We start from the raw sequence: 23,997 nt of genomic DNA, 5'->3' as shown, positions 1-23,997 counted from the left end.
CTTTGTGTTTACCATCTGTGTCTCTTCCTCTAACCTCTATCTCTCTGTCCTTGAAATAAAAATAAGTGAACTTTAAAGAAAAAAAAAAAAGGCAGCAACTTTCTGAATTTTGAAGAATTCCCATGTTACTATTTCCAGATTGGGAAATTCTCTTGAGTTTAAGTATCAGTTCACAAAATAAGGTAAATATTAATTACAATTTATGTTTTTGTTATGGAAATTTAGTAAACCTAGTGACAAGGCATAGGGTGAGAGGTGGAATAGTCTACAGGTTTTTGGTTTGTTTGTTAATTTTGGCTTTGATAAGAATAAAAGGAGATGTAAAAATAAAAAGAAATCATAGGTATTTAGGAATATCATTTTCCATAGTGGTGTATGTAGGTCACAATATACTTAGTTGATTAAATTAACTATTTATTCATAACATAAAAACCTATTACTATTGGCCAGTGCCGCGGCTCACTAGGCTAATCCTCCGCCTTGTGGCACCGGCACACCAGGTTCTAGTCCCGGTCGGGGCGCCGGATTCTGTCCTGGTTGCCCCTCTTTCAGGCCAGCTCTCTGCTGTGGCCAGGGAGTGCAGTGGAGGATGGCCCAAGTGCTTGGGCCCTGCACCCCATGGGAGACCAGGAGAAGTACCTGGCTCCTGCCATCGGATCAGCGCGGTGCGCCGGTCACAGCATGCCAGGCGCGGGCATTGGAGGGTGAACCAACGGCAAAGGAAGACCTTCTCTCTCTCTCACTGTCCACTCTGCCTGTCCAAAAAAAAAAAAAAAAAAACAAAAAAAAAAAACCTATTACTATCTGGAAAAATATACTACATTTGTAAAACTACATGCAATAAAGAGTAGCCCTTTCCCTGATTAGCTTATAATAGAATTATGAATAATTGATTAATAAAAGACATAATGCAGTTTTTCTTTATTGGTAGTATTGTTCACATAGAATCTGAGGCTCTTTTTAATTTGCTCAAGATTAAATAATCCACACTCAAACTCATTTTTCCATTAGGAAAATATATTCTTTTCAATAACATGCTATATTTTACATTAACAAAAATATTTGAATATTCATTTACTTGTCTAATTTAACAAAAAATTATTATCACTCATATTTGTGCCATGGGGAGGACCTGGACTGGTAAGACAAGTGAAATGATGTCTGTCTCATTCATTCAGAAGGAGGCACGGGTGAATCTAGGTATATAGTAGTGCGTAAATGCAATTTGAGGTTCATTTGGACAAGAATAGCAATTGGATTTTCAAGGAGAGGAAAAAATGAAAAAAAGGTAAGGAGACATGAGAAGAGTGTATGGCACTGTGAATGACACAACACATTTGATCTTATCAATAATTGACTTGCAATCAACAGATCCCCACTGTCAAAATGAAGTTTGTATCAACTAGTTTTGCACACAAGACTGCACCATTCCACACTCCCATCCTAACTCTTTTAACTGATCCATTTAGATAGTGGTACAAAACATACAGTTCTCTTGTTTATTAATTATACATACATCCTCGCTATAGTGCATTTTTATTTTACATATAAATACATACATCTGCTATTTTAAAATTCTGCCCCTAGACCTTCCATTGAGAAGTTTTCTCTTTTCTTCAAGTTGATTTAAATCTTTGTTCCTTAAGATTGCTGTCTGTTTCTTCCAAAATAGTAATATAGGACCTAAGAACACTGAACTATAAATATAGCATTTCTAATTCTCTATTCCTGGGAGAAGAATGAAAAAAGAGCAATTTCTGTGTTTTAAATGTTCTAGAGAAGGCAGTATAAAAATTTGTAACCATCTTAGAAGCAAGGTAGAAACATAGAATTAGAAATATCTTGTAGTGGGGCCAGTGCTGTGGCACAGCAGGTTAAAGCCCTGGCCTGAGATGCCAGTATCCCATATGGGCACCGGTTTGAGACTTGGCTTCTCCCACTTCTGATCCAGCTCTCTGCTATGGACTGGTAAAGCAGTGGAATATGGCCCAAGTCCTTAAGCCCCTGTACCCACATGGGAGACCCAGAGGAGGCTCCTGGCTCCTGGCTTCAGATTGGCACAGCTCCAGCCGTTGCAGCCAATTAGAGAGTTAACCACAGGATGGAAGACCACTCTCTCTCTGCTTCTCCTACTCTCTCTGTGTAACTCTGCCTTTCAAATAAATAAATAAATCTTTAAAAAAATAGCTTGTAGCAATGTTGACATACATGTATTTATTTGAAAACTATGATACAGACTATACAATCCTTCAAATACCAGTAGCATCTTCTCATTAATAGATTACTGTCATATCAAAAAGATTTGGCTTTTTGATCCTTTTGATTGTAATATTCTATTTACAAAATTAAAGCATCTTAAATCTTAATCTGCCAACCTCTTCTTTATTTATGTTGTATTTTATTCTAAAAGTGTTGTAGTGTCATTCCTGGTTTAAATAATTAAAAATTGTGATAATCTGAACCCAACACTTAAAATAATTTATGGTTTTCTGTAAAATAGCATCCTTTTGTTAGAAACAAACCAGTGATGTTTTAAATTCACATACATAAAATTAGTAAAAATTTTCTAATTTCTAAATTTGCTTCTGTGGCATGTTGAAGAGAAGGGCAGTCACATTTTTAATTCAAATGCCTTACTTGTGGTTTATCTGCTGTTGCTAATTAATGTTTTAACCTTGATTCACTTACTTAATCTTTCTGATTCTCCAATCTTTTGTAAAATCTTATAGTTTCAAGGATCTTTTACAATCCTAAAATTACCTTTTGTTCTACATTGACCTTCATTACTAAATGAGGAGTAAGCTTTATGATTTTCATTTTTTAGAAATGAAGATTTATCTGCATAATATTGGCTATATTACAAACAAATTAAATTTGTATTATAGGGATGCTCGATTTTATGCATTCAAGACTACCTATAAAATGTAAATACAAAATGCTCACATAAAATATTATTTACTTAGTGACTGTCCTATTTTATTATGTGCTTAACTGATGTTGTTGAATTACTACTATTTATTGCAGCATTAATGTTTTCATTTTATTATTAATATGATGGGTATTCAGTTTGGGGAAAGCTAATTCTGGCATTATACTGACAGCAGGGATAAAAAGGAGATAACACTTTAAAGGACCATAACCTTCAAGATTGCAGTTGATTTAAATACATTGTAGGATAGTGCCCAGATGTTGAAGATGAGAAATGTAAGACTTGGAATATGATTTTCCCCAAAAAACTCTGTGATGGAAGTGCAAGAGGGACACAATTAACAGAATTAGCAATTCTAGTATTTAAATTATTGTGGAAAGGAGTAGAGGGAGCAAAGTAGTAATGGCAAAGGAGGCAGGTTTCTGCACTGGACCTATGTTGTTCTCTGTCTTCTGCCGTGGAGCCTAATGGTCCTTTGCACTTGAACACTTGACTTTCCTTCCATATGGCAAATGCTGTAGCACCTGGTATGACTTCGAGATCCCTGTTGTAGTATTGTAGCCATCAACAAAAATGAGAAGATAGTCAAAGAGAAAAAATAAGGAATACACAAAGTATAATCATTTTGGTGAAACCATACTTCCATGATCAATAAGAGTCTCATATATGGGAACTAAAAAATTTGTTCTCCTTAAACTTATATGTATAACGGTAGTTACCAGGTGCTGGACTGGGAGGATTAGGGAAAGATTGATTAACAGGTACTAAATGTAAGAAATTCTGGGGGTCCATTGTACCATAGAGTGACTATAATGTTTTACACTATGGATTTCTTAAAAAAAAATAGTACAAACCATGAAGCTGCTGATTGAAGAGTGCTGTTTCAAGTCCCAAGCTAATCTACTTTCCATCCAGGTTCCTCCTAACACACATGGGGAGGCAGCAGAAGATAGCACAAGTGCTTGGGCCCTGCCACCCACCTTGGAGATCAGGACTGAGTTCCTGGCTCCTAGGTTTGGCCTCCTGTGGCAGCCATTTGAGGGAGTGAACCATTAGATAGAAAATACCATCCTCCTCTCCCTCCCCTCCCCTGCCCTCCCCTCCCTCCCTCCCTCCCTCCCTCCCTCCCTCCCTTCCTCTCCTTCTCCTCCTCCCTCTGCTAATAAATAAATCTTTAAAGATAAAAGAAAAAGTATCCTAAAATGGGATTTTGAGGGGTTTTTTTTAACCATAAAATGCTATTAAATATTTGAGGAGCTGGATCTATTTATCTTTATTGCACATTGAACAACTTACTTATACATGTATCAAGATATCACTTTGTTCCCCATAAATATGTGTAATTTTTATGTGCCTGATACATTTTTTAAACATTAAAAAAAGAACAGGACCTAACATTTTGAAACAAAGCTTCATTTTGGAGTACGGGTGTGTTTCAGATTAAAAAAAAAAAGTAATAAGTTAGGGACTCGGTTGGTCCCAGGGTAAATGAGAACAACATTAAGTCAGTTTATAAAGAAATCTCAGGATTACTAATTTAAAGCCAAGGAGTCTACCATGTCATATTTTCCATGAGTTTCTAGGGTAATGATTTTCAAAAAACTAGTAAAAGTGAAACAATGGAAATCGTGGATTTTGGGTCCCACCGCAAAGATACTGACCTAATATACCCAAACTCTATTACTACCACACTCCCTGCTGGGGAGAGGAACTGGGTACTGTCTGTAAAGATATTTAACTTAGAAAAGTACAAGGGTTTTCTCTCTCTCTCTCACTGTCTAACTCTGCCTGTCAAAAAAAAAAAAAAAAAGTACAAGGGTACAATTGAAATATGTAAAATAGTAAAAGGGATGTGAGTAGGGTAAATGCAAGATTGTTTACCCCACCCATAGAATAAAATAAGAAGTCTTATTTTGAAAATTTCATCAATAATAAATGAAATGTTTACTATCAATGAAAGCCTTTAGTTAAATCTAATTCTACTTTTTCTTATGTACATAAAGAAGATTTAAGAACAGTCTTGGACCTATTTTACACAAGGATCATTTCATAATCTCTACTCTTGATGTATGTTTACATTAAACCATTGATATGAGCAACAGAAGTAATAAAATTCCACTCATAGGTTTTTTTTTTCTTTTAATCAATACTCCCTCTGTAAATTTAATAGGAAGAGAGCCCCAAGGACAACTCCTATTACCAGATGTTTATAGAATGCATTTTGTATTAAGGGAGCATTTAAAAAATAAAGTTAGAAGTCAAGACAAGTTAATTTATTAGCTCTATTTGTACAGCTATTCCTTCTTAATTTGCACTATTAATCTAAGTAGGAAAAATAGCTACTGAAGGCAGTTCTTTAGTTGTACTGAAATAATTTCTCAAAAGCATTATGTTTTGCTTGCCATTATTATGTTCCCTTCATTTAATTCCTATCTTAATCACTTTCTGCAAAATTTGGAAGTTCCTTTTCAAGTAAATCAAATGACCCTATAAAAGTGTCACCTAGTGTTAAATGTGATGTAGATTTTTAACCATCTTGCTCCCTTCTTTCTCTGTAGGCACTCCATCTGCACTGTGTACATTGAAGTTCTTCCTCCAAATAATCAGAGTCCTCCTCGCTTCCCACAGCTGATGTACAGCCTTGAAATTAGTGAAGCAATGAGGATTGGTGCTGTCTTATTAAATCTACAGGTATGGTTTTTGCTATCTATCATATGTATCTAATATTCTGATCTGTATCACCCCAAAGTGACATGCCTGTGGATTGATGAATTTTCTATTTGTGCATTGGAAGCAAACCCCACATTCCTGCTTACTCTGTAGTGAATGAAAATTCCATCTGGAAAGGAAAATAAGATGGAATAAGATGGAATTGGAAACATGCACTTGAATATTTGCATCCAAAGAGTCTACGGCTGACTATTATTTTCTGTCTTGGATGCCTTTTCACCAGCTGGATTTATTTTTGATACAGTGTTATCTAGAGGAAATAACCTTAGACTCAAATGCTGATGGTAGGCATTGTAAACATGAAGCAGATTCTGCTTCATTCTAAAGCCAGGATAAGTCTTGGAATTATTGTGCCCTCGTGTGTGTGTTCAGATGAAGGGAGTAGGTTTATGTGATTTTTCTGTTTTTAGAGCAAGATTCATAGGTGTATGAGTTAATTCCTAGATGGTATCTTGGTTTTTAGTATTCATATCTTCCTGACCACAGCATGTTTGGCTACCAAATAAATTTTCAACTTCATGTAGTGTTGTATAGTGTTGATAACTGTCACTTGTTATAACAATCAAATGAACCATAATGTAATTCTATGTATGGATGGTCAAAGGACGGTTTACCTTCTCTTTCTGTTATGTGGGAGTTGCAGGATTTGCTTATATGATAATTCAGGAAGCTGGCTTTGAAGCTATGGGGAGAGTTTAATGTGATGGATCCAAGAAAATCTCAGTATCAGTATCTGCCAATGAATGAGATCCCAGAAATACAGCTACATCCTGCTCAGATCCCATATAATTCCTGACACCTTCTCACACAAATCCCAATGTCAAAGTGAAGATTCCATAGAGTGATTGTACAGAAAGAAATGTAAAAGTAATGAAATATATCCACTATATTTTCTACATGTAAAAAGTGAACATTATAGAAAAGCGACTGATGCCCCCAGACCAGTTGGACAAGTTTTTTTGTTCTTCTAGAAGTAGGCTTTTCCATAAAATCCTGCTAGTTATTTGTGGCTGCCAAAATTTGGTTGGTGTTACCAGATATTTTGTTGTGCCCCTGCTTTAATATTTATTTTGTTACTTTTCTCAAGGTAATTAGAGAGCTTCCTTTGATTGTTCTTATACTATTAAAATATGTGAGATAGAAAGCTATATGAGAATAAATATATTAACAATATAGAAATTCAGAGGATTTAATGTACAGAATTTTTAAAAATAGAGATAATTGGAGAGAACATATGGCACAGCAGTTAAGACACCATTTGGATACCCCCATCCAATATTGGAACGGCCGGGGTTAAACCTCGGCTCTGCTTCTAATTCCAGCTTCCTGCTGATGCGAACCCTAGGAGACATTGGGTTATGGCTCAAGTAGTTGTGTCCCTGTCACCAGTGTGGGAGACCCAGATGAATTTCCAAGCTCATGTCTTTAGCTTACCCCCATCCAGTGTGTTGCCTACATTTGGGGAATGACCAAATGAATGAAAGATCTTTGTCTCTGTCTTTGTGCCTTTCACAGAAACAGCAACTTTTTTTTTTTAACTTTTATTTAATGAATATACGTTTCCAAAGTACGAATAATGGATTACTATGGCTTCCCCCCCATACCGTCCCTCCCACCCACAACCCTCCCCTTTCCCAATCCCTCTCCCCTTCCATTCACATCAAGATTCATTTTCGATTATCTTAATATACAGAAGATCAGCTTAGTATACATTAAGTAAGGATTTCAACAGTTTGCTCCCACACAGAAACATAAAGTGAAAAATAATAGATGATTTTTTTTAATGATGATGAAATCAGATCAGACCTATTGTCATGTTTAATCCCAGTGAGAGTCAAGTTGGGAGTTGATAGTTTCTTTTCTTTTCTTTTTTTTCTTTTTCTTTTTTTTTTTTTTTTACAGAGGATCAGTTTAGTATGCATTAAGTAAAGATTTCAACAGTTTGCACCCCCATAGAAACACAAAGTGAAATATATTATTTGAGTACTCGTTATAGCATTAAATCTCAATGCACAGCACATTAAGGACAGAGATCCTACATGAGGAGTAAGTGCACAGTGACTCCTGTTGTTGACTTTACCAATTGACACTCCTGTCTATGGCATCAGTAATCTCCCTATGCTCCAGTCATGAGTTTCCAAGGCTATGGAAGCCCTCTGAGTTCTCCGACTCTTATCTTGTTTAGACAAGGTCATAGTCAAAGTGGAGGTTCTCTCCTCCCTTCAGAGAAAGGTACCTCCTTCTTTGAAGACCTGTTCTTTCCACTGAGATCTCACTCACAGAGATCTTTTGCCAGAGTGTCTTGGCTTTCCATGCCTGAAATACTCTCATGGGCTTTTCAGCCAGATCTGAATGCCTTTAGGGCTGACTCTGAGGCCAGAGTGCCATTCAGGACATCTGCCATTCTATGAGTCTGCTGAGTATCTCACTTCCCATGTTGGATCACTCTCCCCTTTATTTATTCTATCGGTTAGTGTTAGCAGGTACTAGACTTGCTTATGTGCTCCCTTTGACTCTTAGTCCTTTCATTATGATCAATTGTGAACTGAAATTGATCACTTGGAATAGTGAGATGGCATTGGTACATGCCACCTTGATGGGATTAAATTGGAGTCCCCTGGTATGTTTCTAACTCTACCATTTGGGGCAAGTCAGCTTGAGCATGTCCCAAATTATATATCTCTTCCCTCTCTTATTCCTACTCTTATGTTTAACAGGGATCACATTTCAGTTAAATTTCAACACTTAAGAATAACTGTGTATTAATTACAGAATTAAACCAGTCATATTAAGTAGAACAGACAAAAAAACTACTAAGAGGGATAATGTATTAAGTTGTTCATTAACAGTCAGGGCTATGCTGATCAAGTCACCGTTTCCCATAGTGTCCATTCCACTTCAACAGGTTTCCTTTTTGGTGTTCAGTCAGTTGTCACCGATCAGGGAGAACATATGGTATTTGTCCCTTTGGGAATGGCTTATTTCACTCAGCATGATGTGTTCCAGATTCCTCCATTTTGTTGCAAATGACTGGATTTCGTTGTTTTTGACTGCTGTATAGTATTCTAAAGAGTACATATCCCATAATTTCTTTATCCAGTCTACCGTTGATGGGCATTTAGGTTGGTTCCAGGTCTTAGCTATTGTGAATTGAGCTGCAATAAACATTAGGGTGCAGACCTCTTTTTTGTTTGCCAATTTAAATTCCTTTGGGTAAATTCCAAGGAGTGGGATGGCTGGGTTGAATGGTAGGGTTATCTTCAGGTTTCTGAGGAATCTCCAGACTGACTTCCATATTGGCTTGACCAGTTTGCATTCCCACCAACAGTGGGTTAGTGTCCCTTTTTCCCCACATTCTCGCCAGCATCTGTTGTTGGTAGATTTCTGAATGTGAGCCATTCTAACCGGGGTGAGGTGGAACCTCATTGTGGTTTTGATTTGCATTTCTCTGATTGCTAATGACCTTGAACATTTTTTCATGTGCCTGTTGGCCATTTGGATTTCCTCTTTTGAAAAATGTCTATTGAGGTCCTTGGCCCATCTCTTAATTGGGTTGTTGGTTTTGTTTTTGTGGAGTTTCTTGATCTCTTTGTAGATTCTGGTTATTAACCCTTTATCTGTTGCATAGTTTGCAAATATTTTTTCCCATTCTGACGGCTGTCTCTTCACTCTCCTGACTGTTTCTTTTGCAGTACAGAAACTTCTCAATTTGATGCAATCCCAATAGTTAATTTTGGCTTTGACTGCCTGTGCCTCCCGGGTCTTTTCCAGAAACTCTTTGCCTGTGCCAATATCTTGGAGGGTTTCTCCAATGTTCTCTAGTAACTTGATGGTGTCAGGTCGTAGATTTAGGTCTTTAATCCATGTTGAGTGGATTTTTATGTAAGGTGTAAGGTAGGGGTCTTGCTTCATGATTCTGCACGTGGAAATCCAATTTTCCCAGCACCATTTATTGAATAGACTGTCCTTGCTCAAGGAATTAGTTTTAGATCCTTGATCAAATATAAGTTGTCTGTAGATGTTTGGGTTGATTTCTGGTATTTCAATTCTGTTCCATTGGTCTATCCATCTGTTTCTGTACCAGTACCATGCTGTTTTGATTACAACTGCCCTGTAGTATGTCCTGAAATCTGGTATTGTGATGCCTCCGGCTTTGTTTTTGTTGTACAAGATTGCTTTAGCTATTCGAGGTCTCTTGTGCCTCCATATAAATTTCAGCACCAATTTTTCCAGATCTGAGAAGAAGGTCTTCGGTATCTTGATTGGTATTGCATTGAATCTATAAATTGCTTTTGGGAGAATGGACATTTTGATGATATTGATTCTTCCAATCCATGAGCATGGAAGATTTTTCCATTTCTTGGTATCCTCTTCTATTTCTTTCTTTAAGGTTTTGTAATTTTCATCGTAGAGATCTTTAACGTCCTTGGTTAAGTTTATTCCAAGGTATTTTATTGTTTTTGTAGCTATTGTGAATGGGATTGATCTTAGAAGTTCTTCCTCAGCCATGGCATTGTCTGTGTATACAAAGGCTGTTGATTTTTGTGCATTGATTTTATACCCTGCTACTTTGCCAAACTCTTCTATGAGTTCCAATAGTCTCTTGGTAGAGTTCTTTGGGTCCCCTAAATAAAGAATCATGTCATCTGCAAAGAGGGATAGTTTGAGTTCTTCCTTCCCAATTTGTATCCCTTTAATTTCTTTTTCTTGCCTGATAGCTCTGGCTAGAACTTCCAGAACTATATTGAATAGCAGTGGTGAGAGTGGACATCCCTGTCTGGTCCCAGATCTCAGTGGAAATGCTTCCAACTTTTCCCCATTCAATAGGATGTTGGCTGTGGGTTTTTCATAGATTGCTTTTATTATATTGAGGAATGTTCGTTACATACCCAGTTTGCTTAGAGTTTTCATCATGAAAGGGTATTGTATTTTATCAAATGCTTTCTCGGCATCTATTGAGATAATCATATGGTTTTTCTTCTGCAGTCTGTTAATGTGGTGTATCACATTGATTGTCTTGCGCACATTAAACCATCCCTGCATACCAGGGATAAATCCCACTTGGTCTGGGTGGATGATCTTTCTGATGTGTTGTTGCATTCTATTGGCGAGAATTTTATTGAGGATTTTTGCATCTATGTTCATCAGGGATATTGGTCTGTAATTCTCTTTCAGTGCTGCATCTTTTTCCGGCTTAGGAATTAAGGTGATGCTGGCTTCATAGAAAGAATTTGGGAGGATTCCCTCTTCTTCGATTGTTCTGAATAGTTTGAGAAGAATTGGAGTTAGTTCTTCTTTAAATGTCTGGTAGAATTCAGCAGTGAATCCATATGGTCCTGGGCTTTTCTTTGTTGGGAGGGCCTTTATTACTGTTTCAATTTCTGTCTCAGTTATGGGTCTGTTTAGGTTTTTGATGTCTTCCTGGTTCAATTTAGGTAGGTTGCATGTGTCCAGGAATCTATCCATTTCTGATAGGTTTCCCTGTTTGTTGGCATACAAGTCCTTGTAGTAATTTCTGATGATTCTTTTTATTTCTGTGGTGTCTGTTGTTACATTTCCTTTTTCATCTCTGATTTTATTGATTTGGGTCTTTTCTCTTCTTTTTTTAGTTATTTGCGCCAATGGGGTGTCAATTTTGTTTATTTTTTCAAAAAACCAGCTCCTCGTTTGGCTGATTTTTTGTAATGTTTTTCTGGATTCAATCCTGTTGATTTCTTCTCTGATTTTAATTATTTCTCTTCTCCTACTAGATTTGGGTCTGGTTTGCTGTAGGTTTTCTAGATCCTTGAGGTGAATAGAAAGCTCATCTATTTGGTGCCTTTCCAATTTCTTGATGTAGGCACCTATTGATATAAACTTTCCTCTTAACACTGCTTTTGCTGCGTCCCATAAGTTTTGGTATGTTGTGCTGTTATCCTCATTTACTTCCAGAAAGTTTTTGATTTCTCTTTTGATTTCTTCTATGACCCATTGTTCATTCAGGAGCATGTTGTTCAATCTCCATGTGTTTGCTTTAAAAAAAAAAAAAAAAGTTTCAATGGGAGGGATAAAAGGACAACTCAAATTATTATAAAGAATGGAAAAAATAAATATTAAGACATATTTAGTAAAATAATGAAAGCATTTTTTCTTTATACCCACAAGCACTCATTTATTGCAACAGGAAGGAAAAATAACAGCATGAAAAGGAAAACAGTATGAGCTTGGCTTTGTAACATTTACACCAAGAAACCATGCATCTTTCACATAAATCTTCCTTAAGAATGCACTTTTTATATAAATCCTGTTCTATGAGGTAAAAAATAATTTTAATTGTAATTGGGTTCAGGCTTCATTTAAGTAAATCTAAGAATGTTTTCAGGATCATATTATAGGACAATAATTCTACCTGAAAGTTAAAAATGAAAAATAGTTGGCCTTTTTCATATCTTAGAATTCCTGAGTATAAAAACAAACAAAAAATGCTAGCAGTGGCATTTCTATTCACGCTTTCTGTTTCTGGAAGAAGCAGAAGAAAAGATGCCAATTGCAGTGGCAGTTCCTATTAGAAATAAAGACAGAGGCACCATAAAGTACTTATCCTGGACATCAACCACCTACTTTTGTTCGTGTACAACTGAGATTGAATTTGAACTAGTGACCTATACGTTGAAAGGGTGCCAGAAAATTACTCTTCCAGAGACTTCCAGCAAGAGGATGCATTAGAAGTACTCTGGACATCTGCAGCACCTCCATCCCCGTCGCTTTTCACAAACAGCGCTGCCTACTGCTGACTCACTGCTCCATTTAGAAAGACAGGATGTGTGAGTAAAGGTATTTTTGAAGATAGCAGCAGACTGGTTTTATAATAATCTGTTTGGATTGAGATGATGTAGAAGATTATGATTCATGAGAGTTTCACAGCTGGTGCAGGTACACTGTACATGAATCATGGGCCTTGCATCATGGAATTTACAATGCCATTTCTATTACTGGGATCACTTTGGCTGCTTCATTTGCAGTTTGGGTCTTCTATAATCCAAGAAGCTTTGCCTTTGATTCTGATCCTTTGCTGTGTTACTGCATAGATAAACACTGTATAATACACAAAAAGTGGTTGTTTCCCCTTAAAAATATGGTGTGTGACTAATCCTATTCAGGAGCTTACCTTGGCTGTAAAAAGTATTAGAAGTTCATGAGCTTTTCAATGTTTTCTTCAGCTCATGTGATGGAAAATATATTTTTCATCTTTCCTAGATATAAATATATTTCATATGGTTCTTTCATTAGTATTACTCAAAATATTATTGTCATTGTGAATGTAGATAAAGAAATATAAATGAGTTGCACACTGATATTGGTTACCTTGCTTCAAAGTATAATTTATATTTTGCATGAATGATGGATGAAGGGATAGAAACGTAGATAGATAATAGCTAGGTGATAGATAACAATGAGATAGGTAAAAGAGAAAGAGATGACTCAGAATGCCAATCTCCAAATTCTTGTAAACATTAAATCTGATTCATATTGTAGAAATATATAATTTTTATATGTCCAAGTTTCAAAAAATATTTTGATCCCCTTGACATTGTTGGATGTAGATTATCCAGGGATATTTTTTTCATCTCCAGGTATATACAACTTTCAAAAAATGAGGGGAAACATATTTTACATATTTTCTATTCATGTATGTATCTTCCTTTTCCCACAGAATAACAGCTTGATGTAAATTTCCATAGACAATAATGTACCCATAGGCCTAAAGCCAGAAAAGTGACAGAGGGGTTGGAGAAAGGGATCCTAAAGTTTGATACAATTAAAACAACTGTTTCCTAAAATTGTTTACCTTGATCCTTCCTCCCTTGGCAATAAATATGAAAAAAGTGAGATTTTTACCCTAGAAGATATGCAGGCTATGACTTAAAACTTATTTTTCATGTTGTTAGATTTTACTTAAATTTCTGAGATTTTAAAAAGAAGTATAGCTCATAGGAGTTGAGTAAAAACTGTTATTCTACATCCAAAGGATGATTGCAAATTAAAAACTCAGCACATGGGACTGGCCTTGTGATTTAGTGGGTAAGGCTGCTTCCTGTCCTCCCAGCATCCTGTATGGGCACTGGTTCATGTCCGAGCTGCTCTAGTTTAATCCAGCTCCCTATGAATGGCCAAGAAAAGCAGTGGAATATGGCCCAAGTGTTTGAGTCCTCGCCGTCCATGTGGGAGATCTGGATGAAGTGCTGGTTGCTTTGGCTTTCTGAATAGTAAACCAGAAAATGGAAGCTACCCCCCCCCTTTCTCTAATTCTGATTTCCAAAATAAATCAATCAATTAAAAAAAAAAAACCTGAATCTTCTAATTGTGAGCCCTTTGGGATGATTCTTTAAAAATTGCAGGATCCCATCCATGTCTGATCTGGCTGCATCATGAGCATGTCTCACTGTACCTGATAATTTCCATCCACATAGAAATCTGCTATAGTATCTTGAATTAATAAAAAAGCAACAAAAACAAAATCTTCCTTGAACCTAAAGCTACTCATGCATTTCTGTGCTTCCCTTCACTGCAGAATCTTCCCAAATATGCTGAGCATACTAGCTTGAAATAAGTCTTGGTCATTCTCTGTCCCACTCTTCTCTCTTGATGTCATTGTAACCAAACATTCAGTTATATTAGTCTATTTAAATAGTCAATATGAATATAAAATAATGATTAGTAGAGTAGGTGTGGAAAAGATTGAATAATGGATATCAACATGTAGTCATTTGAAGGTAGTGGGTTCTCATGTCCTTGAGAACAGTAGGGTAACTGTTGTTCTCCATGAAGGAAATGAAAGGGGGTAGGTAGTTCCCTAGTAAGATTGGTTTAAATTGTGTGTATCTGCTGGAATATTGCACTCACCCCACAAAATTGAACAGATATTTTATCCAAGATTTAAAATAATTATTTTTTTAAATAGCTCCTTTTGTAGTCTCAATGCCCATTTCATTGAAAAATCAGCTCTCATCTTTATCCATCACCAATATGTGGCAAACTTGTGAATTTTCTTCTTAGTTAAAAATATGTTTAGTTGACTTCAATGACACCATTATCTCCTAAGATTTTGCTCATCCTCTATGGCTCGAAGTGTCTTCTTTGGTAGCTTCTTGTCATGCCCTTCAATTTTAGAAGGTGAAAATCCCGTTAGCTTATAACCTCTTTTTTGTTAATGTGCATCCATTCTTAAGTTTACTGCATTATTAAATCATTTTATGCTCATAACTCATGACTTATATTTCTAGTTTAACTCTTGTTCAGTACTCAACCCATGTCTAGCTATAAAGTTGATACTTTCCTTTGGATATTAAATAAGCGTCTACTTTATGTAAGAGTTCCAGGAAGCAGTCTTTAAGATAAAGATTCACTTGTAGCATGTTTATTAAGGAGTGATTTGGGAATCAATTCCTATAGAAGAGAGATGGAGCAAGGTTGGATTTAAAGAAAAGTCAATGCCAAAAAAAGGCAGTCTTAGGCTTAACCCATGGAAAATTCTAGAATTGAGAAGGCCTTTGAGAGTGATAAATTGGGAAAAGGAGCTAATTACTTCATACAACTGCATTAATACCACATGCAGTTGACCTGAGAAAGTAGTTTTACCATAGACATCGTGACTGTCTTCAAGTGAGTCTTCTCATCTGGCAGCATTTCCAATAAATATAAGGAGTGGTTCCTTCATCCATAAAAGGAGGATTTTGTAGGCACATCAGAGTGTTAGCACAGGATCTCAAAACTAATATATAACATTCTCAACCATTAATACTTACTTGCCCTGCTACCAGATAAGACAAGTGGTCCTCTTGTATCTCTTCCTATTTGTTTAATGACACTCTCATATTTTCCAATTATCAGACTAAAACCTTTCAAGTTAGTGCTAACCTTTCTCTTTCCCCATAGGTCCTTCTCATTTCCAAATAAGAGATTTAGTTGATACTAAGACATTTCCACAAATTCATTCTTTCTTACTCCTATACACACTGCTTTCATTCTCTCCATCTTAGAAAATATAGCAGTACTCCAATTGTCTTTGGTCCTTATCCACTCTGGTTTACTTGTTGTCATCTTATGTGCATCCCTGCTGTTTGCTTATTATATCACTATGCCAGGTATATCATAAATGGGGACTTTGTTTTATTCACTGATGTATCCTCATTTAAAATAAAGTGCTTGGAATATACTGTGTGTTCAATAATGATCTATTGACTGCCAGGTGCTTCTGATTTTGAGGAAGACTAGAGCCAAGGTTTCTTACAATCCCCTCACATTTTGACTGTTGTTACTACTCTGTCTGTTGCTCAGCTGTGTGTACAATTTTCGGCAGCCTATGTAATAAGAACAAATAAGACAAACATCTTGTTCTTGATTTACTTTGAAATAAGGACCTGGGGTCATGTAGCCTCAAGATGAGGTAAAAAGAAATGGGGGAATGGATAGATACACCATTTTCAGGAAGTAAAAGTACTGTGGTGATAAACTGTGATAAATATTACCGGAGAAATTGCAGGGTTCTTGTCTTCGCGCAAGAAAGAATTCAGGCGTGAGACAGAGAGTAGTGGGAGGTAAAATAGCAAGGTTTATTAGGGAAGGGACATCTGTAAGGATGGATGGGCACCCCTCCAGACAGAGCCTGAGAGACTGGGGCTGGGGGAGCGAGGTTACATGTTGAGAGGAGAGATTACACCTGGCCAGACCAGGCGGGAGGCTCAGCAGAGAGGCAGAGGGCTAAGCATGCAGTCTGGTTGAGGCTGGGGGTTTTTAAGGAGATGGGTCTTTTTCTTCACACATCTCCTCCTGAAACAAAGGATTTTATGGCTGTAAATACTAAGAAGCTCCTATCTGAGTTTTCCTTTGAAGGTATCAGACAGGAGGAAGCCTAGCTGGCGCCATCCTGGGTTCAGAGGAAGGGTGAGCAGGACCCCCTAGAGAATGGGGATCCAGATCAGGATGTTTGAAATGCAGATACTGGGCTGCATCTGGGAGATTGTGGAAGATTTGTCAGGCAGAAGGGGCGGGGATCTCCACCTGGCAGGTTATCAGGTAGAAGGGGCAGGGCAGGATGCGAACACTGGGCTGCCCCTGAAGCATCATGGGGTAACTTAGAGATGTAGATGCATATGCTGGACGTAGAAGTCTTCTCTGGAGGCCTTTGTCACACACACATACCTAACTTCCTGCCTAACAATAAATACTCTAGAAATTTCTTAAATACCTCATTTAAAAAAGAAGCTTCTTAACCATTACACCAAATGCCCACCCCTATAGTTTCCTAAACTAAGATTTGTGTATGTGTTAGGATGGGAGTAGATAAAGTTGTACAAACCAGAATTTGACAAAGCAAGATTTACTAAGCAGATTGTGATTAGGGACACTGTGACTGCCCATTTCAGAAAGTGTGCATGACTTTTTACACTCCCACAAATGCACTTCCAGTCAACTTTCTCAATGCGATTTTTCAAAGCACATGCTCTAATACACATAGAGTGTGAAAGCGGCGATAATGGTCCTGCGCCAGTTCCCTGCTACTCAGGGGCCAAGCTTCACTGAAATGATTTCTTTCTCTGGCAAGTAGCACTCTCTAAAACTGCTTTATGTAGCACAAAATACGGCCAATCGGAAGTAAATTCTATGGCATCAGCATTGCATTTGGAATACTAGGAAAGATTTTTAGTTTCTTTCATTTCCCAGAAAGTTTAAATCATTTTCAAATTGTAAAATACGAAACTGTTCTCAACAGGCTGAACAGAAACTTCAGCCTGAGTGCTTAATCAGCAAGCATTCTGCTTCATGGTTTACACTTACACAAGGTTTCTCCACGGCAGCCTACAGGGAAACCTGGGCTTCTTATCCCTAAAATGCTCTTGATTTACATGAGCTGTAAACCTATTCTCCAAATTTAATATTGTAGTGTTTTTTTTTTTTTTTTTTCCCAATAAATACTCTTCTGTATAACAGTCTTCAACCTATAACGGGGACATTTTGAGAGGGGTGGGAAATATTTTTCGTAACTTTAATTATAATTTCTGTTTCCATTTACCTAGAAAACCAAATCATTAAAGCAGAAGAGAACTGTAAAAATCAATGAGTGTATTTTGAGATGAGTTACAAAAGGTTGGTTACCATGACGCTCACCCCCTAGGAACTATATAGTTCAGATTTCATGGAATGATTTCACATTCAAGAACTATATCTTTTTAATTGAATAGGGTGTTAGGTGATGCATCTTGAGACGAATTTAAAGCAGTGGATCTCATTCAGGTGAAATTTGGCACCCCCCACCCCAGGAAAAAACAAAAACAAAACAAAACTGGAGACATTTCCACTTGTCACATCTGGGGAGTCAATAAGAGTGACAATTAGTGGGTAGATGCCAGGGAAGTTGAAAAATATCTAAAATGCACAGGAGTGCTCCCTCTTCCCCAACCCTCACCCCAGCAGTCTAGTGTGCAGTGCCAGCAGTACCAAACACTATCCTTAGAGAAGTATGTATCTCAGAACAATAAGATGGAATACAAGATGCTACCTTAGTGGAGCTTTACAGACAACCACATGGTAACTCTACAGAACAGTGAAGCTTTACTTTAGCGTTCTGGACAAAGGCACTTTAATAGAGCTCTAGTTCTGGTTAAGTTCTGTGTTTTTACTTCTCTTTCATGTCTCTTTTAAAGTGAAGGACTCGTCCCAGCCTTCCAAATGGAAGTCAAATGCTGCTCCTTGGCTTCTTTGAATCCATCCTTGTGGAAACAGTAAAGTCCTACCTTTGTTCATTACTTATAAATGACCTTTCAACAAAATTCTAGGAGTATAACATAAAGTTCACTTCACTCCAGAAGGCTATTGTACGACTCAAATAAAATTTACTGTTTCTAAGCTTACTTTACATAGATTTGCTATTTGCTTTGTTTTACCTTTTTAATTGAACAGAATTAAACCATTCTATACTTGCTAAAATTGAATGCAAACAGAAAGGACTAATTTCTGTGATTCAGTGTGGAATATTTGCTTGGACAACTATGTAAGAGCTTCTGGTATTTTAATAACAGTAATTAGTATTACCTTTACTAGCTTGGCAATAAGTGATTTTCACTGTGTTCTTTCTTAAATAAACCCCACAGTTTATTGCATGTCTTGAGGCTGTTTATTGCTACAAACACTGCCAGCTATTGTTGATTAAAGCTTAGGTATGCAAATGCCATTATTTCTCTGATACTTTGATAAATAGAAAGAAACATAAACGTGCTGCTGAGGCGTATTCAGTAAACAGTTATCACTGTCAGTTACCTGGGGAAAACAATAGGAGACCCAACTGATCTTAAGAATAACCAATGGTGTTGCTCCACTTAAATACTAGGATTAGTTGTTACAGATAAGAAAACAACTTATTTTAGATTAAAAGAAAACAAAAGATAATTATATTAGAAGAGCTACTTAAGAAAATTGAAGAACTCCATTGTATATCTCTCATTTTGGTTTTGAATACTTCTTTTTAAACATATATTTACAAAATGCAATAAGAGTTTTAAGAAGAAAATAGAGAAGAAATGCCCCTATCATTTCTACTATTTTACTGATTTTCACCCATGCTTCACTTACAGAGAAGAAGATTTAATAATAAAATTATTTCCAGATTCAGAAAACATAATATTGGAGATGGAGGTTGAATTATCCAGCAATGAAAGTTGACTCAGCTCTTTAACAGTTATTCCCTTTCCCTTCTTCCAAAATAAAAGTAATTCGTTTTGATTTTGATAAAGAAATGATTAGAATGAACAGCAAACTTGTTTGCCACCACAGTTGTCCCAATGTAATCACTGTTTGTTGAATGATTTAGAAACAGAAGCTGCCTTTGTGAGTCTACAGAAAAAAAAAAAAAAAATCAAACATCCTTGCCCAAAGTGGCAGAATAAAATGATCCATATGTTTATACTTTCTTTGCTTTTATTCAGTTTTACTTTTTATAATTTATATATATTATATATTACACACACACAAATGTGATCAGACCAGATACATTATATTATCCTTTTTCTGTGTGCAGATTTATTTTTTATTTTCTGTTTTATGCTTCCCTCACTATTACCTAGTCTCCTTTGTCTAAGTTAATTCCTCAGCCCTTCTTCTTCAAATAGCCCATCTTTTATGTGTGTTTCCACATTTCCACATTGTGGTCATATATAATTATGTAAGGTACATATGTGTGCGCATGAAAGCATAATTTACACATTCACACAAGAAATTTACATTCACACAATACATATATAGGTGGTTTTGTGATTTTCATAAATATGCATATACTTATTATATGTTAAATTTTCTTTTGAAATAATATAAAACTCACAGCAAGATTTTAAGAACAGTAAAATTATTTGAGAATAACTTATCAGCATCATGGCACATCAAACCAAATACTCCAATTTCTGTAAAAATCATACTCTTGTGATGAGTGTCTGATACAGTGGTTAGGATGCTGTTTGGGAAACTGTATCCCAAATTAGAGTGTCTACATTTATGTGCCAGCTCTTTTAACAATTCCAGCTTCCTGCTAATGCTTACCCTGAGAGGCAGCAGATTATATAGCTCAAGTACTTGGGTTCCTGTCACCCATATGGGAGACCGAGATTGAGTTTTCATCTCTGTTGGGAAACTGGAGCAGTTTTTTCTATGGCATGATCTACACCCTGATTTACACCCTATGCCCCGGTTCTCGCTGCCATTGCTGAAAGCCAGGAAGCCACATGGCCCAACTACCTCTGCCAAGCTCCACCCCCATCCTAATGGATTTACTGCTCCTGCTTCCCTGCCTGCCCTCCAGCAAAGTTCTAAAAGGGCCTGTTCCCAAACACGTGGCTCTCTTGGCTCCTCTCCTCTGTTCTCTCCTCCTCTCATCTCTCTTGGCTTCTCTCTTCTCTCCTGCTCACTCTTTCTAGCCTCCTCTTCTCTCTCACTCCCCTCTCTGCTTTCCCCTCACCTCTTTCTCTCTTAGTCTTCTTTTTCCCTTTGCCGCCCCACCCCTCAGGTCTGTTAGGTTTTCCCCAATAAACCCTTTATCTTAATCCGGTGTTTGGTGTGTTTCATGACAGCCTAACAGAAATACATAACAATCTTGAAGACACATTTTGTAAGCACTGGAGAGAGAGGTCCTGCAGATGGGAGATCTCAAATTTAAAAATAAAGTAAAATAAAATAAAATCATTGTTTCCTATAAACCAGAACACAAACATTAAAATTAGGAAATAAATTTTAATCATTAATACAGCTCATTCTTTGACTACATTGCAGTTTCATAAGTTTGTCTAATAGTGCCCTTGTTAGCAAAAGAATCCAAGCCAGGTTCACATGTTACCTTTTATTATTGTTACTTTGCTTTCCTCATTCAGAGACTTTCCCTCTGTGACTGTCATGATTCTGATATTTTTGAAGATTGCAAGCCAATTATTTTATACAGGTTCCCTCAGATTACTTCCCTCAGTGTCTCTGTAACTGGGCTTATGTTATAAAATCTTTGTCCACAATAGTACTGAAGTGATGCTGTGTTCATTTTATTTCATCCTATCATGGTAGTTTTAAAGAATTGGAATGTTACTGTTGATATTTGTTCAAAGTTGTTTCTACTTTAAAGTATCTTTCTGCCATACCTTATTTATTTATTTATTTATTTATTTTTATTTTTGACAGGCAGAGTGGACAGTGAGAGAGAGAGACAGACAGAATGGTCTTCCTTTGCTGCTGGTTCACCTTCCAATGGCCGCCGTGGCCTGCGCGCTGCGGCCAGCACACCGCGCTGATCCAATGGCGGGAGCCCGGTGCTTATCCTGGTCTGCCATGGGGTGCAGGGCCCAAGTACTTGGGCCACCCTCCACTGCACTCCCTGGCCACAGCAGAAAGCTGGCCTGGAAGAGGGGCAACGGGGACAGAATCTGGCACCCCGACCAGGACTAGAACTAGAACCCCGTGTGCTGGCACCACAGGCGGAGGATTAGCCTAGTGAGCCGGGGCGCAGGCTCTGCCATACCTTAAGATTATGTACATAGGGCCGGCGCTGCGGCTCACTAGGCTAATCCTCCGCCTGCGGTGCCAGCACACCGGGTTCTAGTTCTAGTCCTGGTCGGGGCGTTGGATTCTGTCCCGGTTGCCCCTCTTCCAGGCCAGCTCTCTGCTATGGCCCAGGAGTGCAGTGGAGGATGGCCCAAGTGCTTGTGCCCTGCACCCCATGGGAGACCAGGAGAAGCACCACCAGGCTCCTGCCATCGGATCAGTGCGATGTGCCGGCAGCAATGCGCCGGCCGCGGCAGCCATTGGAGGGTGAACCAACGGCAAAGGAAGACCTTTCTGTCTGTCTGTCTCTCTCACTGTCCACTCTGCCTGTCAAAAAAATTTTAAAAAAATTATGTACATAGTATTTCTTATTCAATTCACACATTAATTTAAATATATATTGATGTTCTTTGGCTGAAATATCTATAAATAAGTTTAATATTATTTCCAAATGATTTTTCTAGTACTATCATTTATTCTAAAGTTACTAGTTGGAATTCTATAATCTTTGCTTTTTCCATGTATTCACTTGTTGATTGATACCAGTATGAATTCATAGATTTCAGTTTTATTCAAAGGATTATAATCTATTTGTCTCAGTGAGCTTAGTATCCTGTAACAAAATAATACAAGATAAAATAAAATGAAATAAAAATGCTGGCTCAAGATACAGACTGAATGACTTGACCAAGATTTATTTACTTTCTATAGTTCTAGAAAGTATAAGGCATATAGTCCTTTAATGGTCCTCTATTCGCATGACTTCACCAAATACTCTTCTCAAAAGACCCCCTCCTAAAACCATAACATTTGAGGTTAAGGCTTGAATGTTTATAGAGTGGTGTCAGAAAACATTCAGTTCATGATACCATTATCATCATTATTCTGATGCACAAAGTATCTTAACATTTGGTATTGTTGAGTCTATTCAAACAAACTCCTGTGTCCTTTTAACATATTCTCATGTTGTTTGAGCACTTGGCTATTCCCTGGATCAATAAGCTGTTTCAGAGTCTGTTAACCATTTCTCAAATATTTTAGTATCTTTTTGAGTAAGAGTGGAATTTATGCACACACACACACACACACAGATACATGCATACACAGATACATGAGTTTCTTTTTTTTTAACTTTTATTTAATGAATATAAATTTCCAAAGTACGATTTATGGATTACAATGGCTTCCCCCCCATACCGTCCCTCCCACCCACAACCCTCCCCTTTCCCACTCCCTCTCCCCTTCCATTCACATCAAGATTCATTTTCGATTATCTTAATATACAGAAGATCAGCTTAGTATACATTAAGTAAGGATTTCAACAGTTTGCTCCCACACAGAAACATAAAGTGAAAAATAATAGATGATTTTTTTAAAATGATGATGAAATCAGATCAGACCTATTGTCATGTTTAATCCCAGTGAGAGTCAAGTTGGGAGTTGATAATTTCTTCTTCTTTTTTTTTTTTTTTTTTTTTTTTTTTACAGAGGATCAGTTTAGTATGCATTAAGTAAAGATTTCAACAGTTTGCACCCCCATAGAAACACAAAGTGAAATATATTGTTTGAGTACTCGTTATAGCATTAAATCTCAATGCACAGCACATTAAGGACAGAGATCCTACATGAAGAGTAAGTGCACAGTGACTCCTGTTGTTGACTTTACCAATTGACACTCCTGTCTATGGCATCAGTAATCTCCCTATGCTCCAGTCATGAGTTTCCAAGGCTATGGAAGCCCTCTGAGTTCTCCGACTCTTATCTTGTTTAGACAAGGTCATAGTCAAAGTGGAGGTTCTCTCCTCCCTTCAGAGAAAGGTACCTCCTTCTTTGAAGACCTGTTCTTTCCACTGGGGTCTCACTCACAGAGATCTTTTGCCAGAGTGTCTTGGCTTTCCATGCCTGAAATACTCTCATGGGCTTTTCAGCCAGATCCAAATGCCTTTAGGGCTGATTCTGAGGCCAGAGTGCTATTTAGGACATCTGCCATTCTATGAGTCTGCTGAGTATCTCACTTCCCATGTTGGATCACTCTCCCCTTTATTTATTCCATCGGTTAGTGTTAGCAGGTACTAGACTTGTTTATGTGCTCCCTTTGACTCTTAGTCCTTTCATTATGATCAATTGTGAACTGAAATTGATCACTTGGACTAGTGAGATGGCATTGGTACATGCCACCTTGATGGGATTGAATTGGAATCCCCTGGTATGTTTCTAACTCTATCATTTGGGGCAAGTCAGCTTGAGCATGTCCCAAATTATACATCTCTTCCCTCTCTTATTCCCAC

General features: G+C 37.3%; 1 protein-coding gene across 5 annotated transcripts in view; it reads left to right on the top strand.

Annotated features, from left to right (window-relative positions):
- The window catches only part of PCDH15 (protocadherin related 15), a 1,661,037-nt gene that overhangs the window by 1,318,154 nt on the left and 318,886 nt on the right, over positions 1 to 23,997 (top strand). For all 5 annotated transcript variants that reach the window (XM_089314076.1, XM_089314072.1, XM_089314075.1 and 2 more), the window contains one exon: positions 5,488 to 5,620. In XM_089314076.1, coding sequence (XP_089170202.1) covers positions 5,488 to 5,620 — 133 coding nt within the window. The remainder of the gene's footprint in view (positions 1 to 5,487; positions 5,621 to 23,997) is intronic.

This window comes from Oryctolagus cuniculus, chromosome 15, assembly GCF_051225735.1.
Source record: "Oryctolagus cuniculus isolate XC-2025 breed Fujian yellow rabbit chromosome 15, ASM5122573v1, whole genome shotgun sequence".
Taxonomy (NCBI): Eukaryota; Metazoa; Chordata; class Mammalia; order Lagomorpha; family Leporidae; genus Oryctolagus; species Oryctolagus cuniculus.
Note: the sequence above shows the minus strand (reverse complement) of the source record. Positions and strands in the feature narration are given on the sequence as shown.